Source organism: Melanostigma gelatinosum, assembly GCF_949748355.1.
Source record: "Melanostigma gelatinosum genome assembly, chromosome: 19".
Lineage (NCBI taxonomy): Eukaryota > Metazoa > Chordata > Actinopteri > Perciformes > Zoarcidae > Melanostigma > Melanostigma gelatinosum.
This window is the reverse complement of record NC_136652.1, coordinates 21,855,266-21,863,982: the sequence shown is the minus strand read 5'-3', so window position 1 is coordinate 21,863,982 and position 8,717 is coordinate 21,855,266. Positions and strand designations below refer to the sequence as shown.

The following is an 8,717-nucleotide window of genomic DNA, read 5'->3' as shown; positions in this document are numbered from 1 at the left end:
CAGCGAGTAGCCCCGCCCTAAAGCATCCCCTGCTTTATGGTCTGTTTGACTCTAAATGGACCATAATGTACTAAAGACAGAGACAGAGAGAGAGCGAGAGAGAGAGAGAGAGAGAGAGAGAGAGAGAGAGAGAGAGAGAGAGAGAGAGAGAGAGAGAGAGAGAGTGGGGCGGTGGGGGAGAAATAGAGCTTTGGGTGGTTGTTACCTGGAAGAAGTACCAGAGCTGGTCGGCCAGGGCGCTGATCAGAGAGAGGATGTGACGAATGAGGAAGGACTTCGACATCTTGCTGCCCCCCAGTGTGATCAGATACTCCATCAGCTTCTCTGCAGACCAGAGCTGAAGGTTTGGAGAAAAAAAACAAGATTTTACTCAGTGAGAGATTCTTTAAAACTCTCTATTCACTAACCTTTAAAACTTTAAAGCAACATCAACAGGAAGTGACCATATATGGACTGAGGAGGAGACATAGAGACGCCGTATACGTCTCTGGTAGAGACCTGTCAATCACTGTGAAGCCCCGCCCTAAAGCATCCCCTGCTTTATGGTCTGTGTGACTCTAAATGGACCATAATGTACTAAATGAACATCATGCTGTATTGAAGAAGACTTGAAACTAGAGATTGAGACATAAACTCATGTTTACAATGTTTACTGAGGGAATAAATCAAGAGAGAAGTAGAGTCATTTTCTATAGACTTCTATACAACCAGAGGAGTCACCCCCTGGTGGACACTAGAGAGAATGCAGCTTCAACACGTGAAGCGTTGACTTGAACCGGAGGTTGTCGCCTCAAAAAGACTGAAACCAACAACGCGCTCGTCCGTCTCTCAGTACTGTCTCACTTCCTGTCCGTCTCTCAGCTCCGAGCTCAGTGAATTCTACTGACGTGAATCTTTTAAAAACACGAATCAGTAATCTGCTGAAACAGCTGGTTACTGTCTTCATCAATAAAACACACAGGACATAGTGTGTTCTGTTGGGGACTATTTTCTGCGGTGGATTAATCCACATCTGGTGCTCTAGTGAGTATTTGTGTTTGGGATCGAGTCTAAATAAACTCGATATAAACAGCTGCTCAACACTTGTTAGTAGATACTGATGGCGTGGTCTTTTTAGGGGATTTATATATTATTACACGACGTGTTCCGTCCTAAAAACACATGCAGCTAACCGCTAGCTGCTGCTGCTGCTACAGGTTTTAATTGTAGACCCTGTCCTGACCCTGGGGGGACTGTGCTTAGTATGCATGCTCACATTCAGCAACAGCCTCATTTATATTCACTCAGCTTTTCATATTTCTCAACAGTCAGTCTGTTGTCGTGCCAGCAGGCAGCTCCTCCGCCTCAGCAGCAGCTGGGGATCAATTGTTTGGCTCAGGGGCACCGTGGCCATTGCTGTCCTTTCACTGTGGGTTTTTGGGGGGAATTCAACTAGTAGCCTCGCACAATTTTGGAAGTGCAGAGCTGAAAGAGTTTGATGCTTACAGCTGATCAGAGAGGCGTGTTTGGTTGTTCTTCAAAACGAGAGCAGCTTAAAGAGGAACGAACAGAGAGAGAGGAATTCTATTTGCGTCGTCGTTGCCTCTGCTGCTGATTACCTCTCGAGCGCTGAATGATGCGAGGACATCGTGTTGAAATGGTCGGGATGACTCTCCCATCCAACAGATTAATTCAGAATTTTGAAACAATTGAAGGGAGCACATTGTTTTTCTAACCAGATTGTCCTCGGGCCTTCCTTCCTTCTCTCGCCTTCTGGTGCACAAACACAGCGAGCTGCTTGTTTACTTTGGGAACAGAAACAACAACAAAGAACTTGAAGAGCTGCTGTGTTTGAAGTATTTGGATTTTGTGATTGTGATTCACCACTGATGTCAAGCTACACTTATTCTCCTTTGTCCTTTTTTATTGCAATCAGTACTAACGTCACACTCAAGAAACAGGACTACAACGAGTCTCATGGCGTAACCGCGAGAATGCATCTTTAACACGTGAAGCACTGGCTTCACTGTTCAGAACCGGAGGTTGCTGCCTGGAAAAAACACACAACTGCACCAGCCTCTGTGGATCGAAAGTCTCTGGAAACTCTGGAAGCACTGAGCGTCTTCTTCCAAAGCACGACAGTAAAACAACCGGTTTTCATATTTACAGGCAAATGTTGTAGCCATAAGAGTGAACGGTAGCATTGTCTGGAGATGAATGGAGATATGAAAGGGGTGGTCGAGCGTTCTGTTCGGGGTTGAAACACATGAGGCGAGCTGGATGCAATAAACCGGAAGGTAATAAAAGTTCGTCTGGTGGACAAAAGGCTGACACGGTTAGATGATGCCGGTGTGAGGCTGTGTGAGGCCGGCCAGACACCAAACCGCTCTCCTCTCTCAAAGGTTATTACTACGGAATATGCCTGCAGTCAAACCCCATTGGGAGAGTGACATTTGAATAACTCCACTTGGGATTCAAGATTCTGCGATTTCATGGTCTGGGCTCTTGATCTTGTCCAGTCTGCGTCCTCGTAGACGGCAACAGCCGCTCAAGGCGTGTCTGAGAAACCTGAGCCAGGAAAGGAGAAAGGAGAGCGCTCCTTTTGCTGTGGAGGCCGGAGCCTTCCTGCTGGGTAAAGTGTAGCCGCTCGCAGCATCACCTCCTCCAGACACACTTCAGACTGTGAAGACCATCGTTTTCATTGTTTGACCACATAGCTGGGGAGTCCCCTGCAGCACCACGACGTCTAGAAGAGACAACTCTCCGTCTGTTACCACAATATCAAGCTTCTAGTTCACCGTCGCTGTCTTGGATCAAGGCCGTCTTTGTCTTAATTATAGCCTGAAGAATAATTATTCGTTGCAGTTTTAAAATGCTCCTCCATGAATCTATAAAAGTGTGCACAGAAAACGTACCGAGCCCATTTTAACCTCATCACACTCTCTCTGGTTCCAGCACACCGACGATCAATTCTAACTTTTACCTACAAGCTCTCGGCTGCAGCGGCGGAATACATTAAGCTGAGTCATCACATATTTCTTTACACAAACAAACCAATAGTCCTGCCCTCTGTAAAATAAAACATCATGAATCTTTAATGATGCTCCTGGGAGATTGGGAGGTATTACAACTTGTTTTTGTACTCCAACTGCTGCAGAGTAAAGCTCCCTAATAACGCTAATAATCCCAGAATCTCATCTCCGTCTATTCATGTCAGCTTTACTTGAATGTTTAATTTGTGCGTCTGCACGAACTTTCAGGGGATCACTTAGAATCTCTCTTTGGTTTAGTGAGATTTATCTTCTTTTAATTTCTTTTCTTTGTATCTAATATATTTCATGTCAGATATTTTTCACCTGCTGTGCCAGGAAAATGAAAGTTTTGATACTTGCTGCTTTGTGCCGTCACCGCTGAGAACATGTTAATTATTCATGCTGCGGAGGAAGACTAAAACTTTTTAATAGCCACCTTTCAAGTCAGGAGCTGACTGCGATGTTTGATATGAAAGGAGACATTAGGAGGTGTGTGTTTCTCATATTACATCAAATACACACAGAAAGTTAGCATGACAAAAGAACTTATGTAGTTACAATGTTAAGTGTGTTAAACATAGACTGTATATAAGGAGTGGACGTAGTCATGGTGACGTCACTCGTTGGTTTGTGGACGTTTTGAAGCCTCGAGTTCAGCATGTTGGCCGTCGCCATCTTGTTTTTTTGCAACAATTGAACAGGAAGTGACCATATCTGGACTGAGGAGGAGTGCCGTAGAGACCTGTCAATCACGTGTAGCCCCGCCCTAAAGCATCCCCTGCTTTATGGTCTATTAGAGACCTGTCAATCACTGTGTAGCCCCGCCCTAAAGCATCCCCTGCTTTATGGTCTGTGTGACTCTAAATGGACCATAATGTACTAAATGAACATCATGCTGTATTGAAGAAGACTTGAAACTAGAGATTGAGACATAAACTCATGTTTACAATGTTTACTGAGGGAATAAATCAAGAGAGAAGTAGAGTCATTTTCTATAGACTTCTATACAACCAGAGGAGTCGCCCCCTGGTGGACACTAGAGAGAATGCAGCTTTAACACGTGAAGCTTTGGATTAATTTTTCAGAACCAAGATATATATACATGTCATATATCTATCTATATATCTATCTAAATATATCATGTTAATATTAATAACATAATTATTAAATGAGGTATTTCTTCCGTCCAACTGAAAGTGAAGAAATTGGATATAACGCCACATAATGAAACAGACACGTAGGTCAAATTTTAGAATAATAAATGTTGATCTTAACGCCAGTGTGATGAGGTTGAAAATACACATTCATAAACATTTGACGGAACAAAGTCTATGAAACTTTGATCCTGCTGCGCGTCCAAGAGACCAGGACCAGACAACAAGGAGGAGAACGAGGTGAACTGGTGCTTGTTCATAGATCTGATATATTCCAGATTATGAAGGAAACACACTGCATGCTTTACTCACCTCGCTGAGCTGATCTCTGTGCAGCAGCAGCTCCGTCAGCTCCCTCAGCGACTCCTCCACCCGCCTCCTGAACTCCACCGACGGCAGCCTCTGGGAGCAGAAGAGGTCCACCGCTCGGGCCGCCACCCGGCAGGCCTGCAGGACCGGTTCTCCGGGTCCCAGCGGAGGAGGAGGGGGGTCCCGGCACGCCGCCACCACCGAGTCTAGGAGCTGGCACACGGAGTCTGCCAACACGGACCCGGCCTCGCCCTCCTCGGGGCTGAACCACAGGGACTCCAGGCCTCGGTCGCTCTCTACTACTCGCTGGAGGGTGCACAGCGACTGGAGGAACGGTACGTGAGGAACCGCGGGTTCTCCACGAGGACATCCTGGAACCGGAGGCTGAGGGATGGGGGTGGCAGGTTGGGGGTCCTGGATCTCCAGGAGTTCAGGGGTCTCCGAGCCGCAGCCTGCTTGGAGGTCGGCGCTGTACGCCTCACTTCCTGGACCGAACAGATCCTGAGAAGCGTCGTCCATTACGTCGTCGTGACCTGGAAGATTGAAACAGAAAACTTAAGTCTTGTTTTCAAATGTGAGGATTTGCTTTATGTGTCATCATCATCATCATCATCATCATCATGACGAGTCCGTCCTTCACATATCCTCCTCAGACTGAAGGCCTCAGCAGAGAAAAGCTCTTCATATCTTTATCAATGTTTTCAACAAAAGCTCACCTCTCTGTTCCCGTCTGTTGAATCAGCTTCTCTGCAACAATTCATTATTACGACACTTTTACCTTCAGACAGTGTTGGACAAAGTATTCAGATCCTTCATTTGAAGTAGTAATACCACAAAATAATCCACAAAACGTAAACCTCTGAGATGTAGTACAGTAACAAGTACAACATGTACCTCTGAGATGTAGTACAGTAACAAGTACAACATGTACCTCTGAGATGTAGTACTGTAACAAGTACAACATGTACCTCTGAGATGTAGTACAGTAACAAGTACAACATGTACCTCTGAGATGTAGTACTGTAACAAGTACAACATGTACCTCTGAGATGTAGTACAGTAACAAGTACAACATGTACCTCTGAGATGTAGTACTGTAACAAGTACAACATGTACCTCTGAGATGTAGTACAGTAACAAGTACAACATGTACCTCTGAGATGTAGTACTGTAACAAGTACAACATGTACCTCTGAGATGTAGTACAGTAACAAGTACAACATGTACCTCTGAGATGTAGTACAGTAACAAGTACAACATGTACCTCTGAGATGTAGTACAGTAACAAGTACAACATGTACCTCTGAGATGTAGTACAGTAACAAGTACAACATGTACCTCTGAGATGTAGTACAGTATAAAGTACAATATTTAGTGTAGTGGAAGAGGAGTAGGAAGTAGCAGATCATGTAAATACTCAAGCAAAGTACACAAGTACCTAAAGTAAAAGTACTTAGTTACATTCCTCCACTGCTGCACCTTTTACTACATATATTTAATGTAAATACAGAAGTATAACTGTCATCAGGAGCAGAAGTGTTCCTGCTTGTAGGGTCATTCTACTTCATTTAGTAACGATGGAGGAAGACCTGCTGCCTCCGTGCTGCTCCTCCTGTTTGACGTCGCTCTGGTCAACAGCAGTTCCTGTTGCAGCCTCAGCACCTCCTGCTGAAGCCTTCGGTTCCTTTCCTCCCGGCTTTCATCGCGGCGCCTCCACCAGAGGGCCAGATCCTCGGCGTACTCGGCGCCACTCATTCCCGAGGGCTTGTTCTTTATTACAGCCACGGCCACGCCCGCTTTGTCTTTGATGAAACGCCACTCCGCCCGACTCGCTGCTGGAACAGAGGGAAGGATGGGGGCCACAGTTTTTTAGGGAAAACCCAACAAAACATAGAAACCACAGAGGCAAGAGACTCTGGCAACTCGGCCACTTTACAGTTTTAAGAGAAGATACATGATTCACAAGAGTTAAGATTTGTGAGCCTCCGCTGACGGCGCGCAAGCTCCGAGCATGAACGGAGGCGTTTATACTCAAACTAAATAAAATGTAAAGAATCAAAAAGACAATATGCACATAAACTTTGAATAACGTGACTTACGTCACTGGTTATCGAGTAAACGCAGATGCTAGCTACTCTGGCAAGCTGGCTCTAGTTAGCTTGCTCGCTAATTCCACCATGCTTTAATGCTACACTGGTTACAGGTTACCCTGGCTAACCAGCAGCCAACCGTCCTTAAGCCCTCAAAATAATGTTTTGTTATTTAATTTAATGTTTTAAAAACAGACACTTACCAGTGAACTGACAAAAATACTCAATTAGTCCATAAACAAAAAAATTATGTGCTAGCAGTTTTTATTTATTAAAATTCCAGCTTCTCAGCTTATGATTTGTTGCTTTCATTTGTTTAATATGAGAGTAAACTGAATATATTTGGGTTTTTGACTGTTGGTCAGACAAAATAAGCAATTCAAAGATTTGTCACTTTGGGCTTTTTGTGCTATTTTAACAGATCAAACAATGAATCGACTTGTCATGAAATAATTACGAGATAAATTGTAAATTAATTGAGTTAGTTGCAGCCCTATACATGTGTGTGTACTTGGCTGGAAGCCTGTCTACGTTTACTAAACACAATGTGGTGCTGATGGAATGTACATTTCCTCAAGAGCTGTACTTAAGTGGGCATTTCAATGTAAATGTTCAACCATGAATAAATAAACACACTAAATCACTTTAAAATGTGTCATTGAGGTCTATATTTTGTGATTACTGACTCGATTTTTCAGGAAATTACATATTTACCTTTAACCACAATGTAGGATATTGCAATCATAACAGAATGGTTTGTTTGAGGTCTTCATGTTCATCCCACAATATGTTCTCCAGAGTTTACTTTACTTTTAGGATGATCAATCATATTATTTTGTCATGTCCCACTCTTCTTTAAGATTACGTTCTCCTCGTTTCCACTTGTTATTTCCTTTTGTAAGATTTAAGCGTTTCACAAAACTGTTTGTATTGTATGATTGAGGAAGGTAGCTTAGTTGTTCGTTTTAGGCTATAGACAATTACAGCTGTTGGCTAGCTTTTTGCTATGCGTCCATTATCGGAAATCGGAAATCAAATGGAACTTATTAGGCTAACATTTTATTTGTTCATCTTGTTTTATTGCTTTCATCCAATTCCCAGATCAGTCTGGTGCCCAATGTATGAATGTTGTTACGCTACAGCAGTAAATTAAGCTAAACTATGGCAAGCTATAGCTACGTTAGCTAACTAGCTAGCTAACGTTAGCTAAAGTTACTGTGACGCTATTTTAGCTCACGCAACACAACGTCAGTTTAACGTTACGTGACATTTCCGGTTTGAGCTACGAACGTCACCTGTCAAACTGATGAAATAACCTTTTTTAAATAATTAATAATTACCTTTTAAATGACACTCGTTACTCTCCATCGCCTCAACGTCACAATACACGTTTACAATCTTAACGTTAGCGATGCTACTACCATAGCTTTACACTGGACAGGTGTTACACCCAAATCTGTGACCCGTAGAATTCTGTGACAAAAAAAAGAAAGATGGTGGATCAAACGTTACAGAAGGATCTCTTCATGTGGGTCTCTTCTCACAGCCAGAGGTGGAATATAACTGTTAAATACTTCAGTACAATTATGGGGTATTTGTACTTGATTATTTCAGTTTTATGTTGCTTTTATACTTCTAATCTACTACATTTAAGAGTGACATAATGTAGTTTTTACTCCACTACATTTATTTGACAAGTAGTCGCTTCAGATTTTACATACAAACCGTGCTCTTCTTAACAGGTCTTTTTAAGCTGTATTGAAACCTTTAAAGTATTAAATATATATATATAGGATAGATTTATATTTATTTAAATGCAAGTCAACTTTAGTTCAGTATTTTCTAATTTCAAGTTAGATTTTTTCATAATATAAATGGAGCAACTTAACTTAAAATTAAGGTGATTTTAAGTACAGGTTGGCATATTTTCACTTTTACTTCTTTCAAAGGAGCACTCGACCAATTTCTTAAAATGTAAAACATGAAGATATGTTCATTAATCACGAGCATGGATTGAGTTGCAGATTGAGTTGCATTATGGGAAGTGTAGTTGTACCTTGACCAATAAGGACTAAATAAGTTAGGATATCTCGGACTGTCCTGCTTCAAATTTAAATGAAGCACTCTTTTTACAACTTTTAATGGTGTATTTT

General features: G+C 42.5%; 1 protein-coding gene across 1 annotated transcript in view; it reads right to left on the bottom strand.

The window, feature by feature from the left end:
- The window catches only part of mei4 (meiosis-specific, MEI4 homolog), a gene marked incomplete at its 5' end in the record, with an annotated part of 18,671 nt that extends 10,739 nt beyond the window's left edge, over window positions 1-7,932 (bottom strand). The window contains 4 exons of the mRNA XM_079290290.1: window positions 206-337; window positions 4,478-5,007; window positions 6,064-6,309; window positions 7,926-7,932. Coding sequence (XP_079146416.1) covers window positions 206-337; window positions 4,478-5,007; window positions 6,064-6,309; window positions 7,926-7,932 — 915 coding nt within the window. The remainder of the gene's footprint in view (window positions 1-205; window positions 338-4,477; window positions 5,008-6,063; window positions 6,310-7,925) is intronic.
- Between the last annotated feature and the right edge of the window lie 785 nt (window positions 7,933-8,717).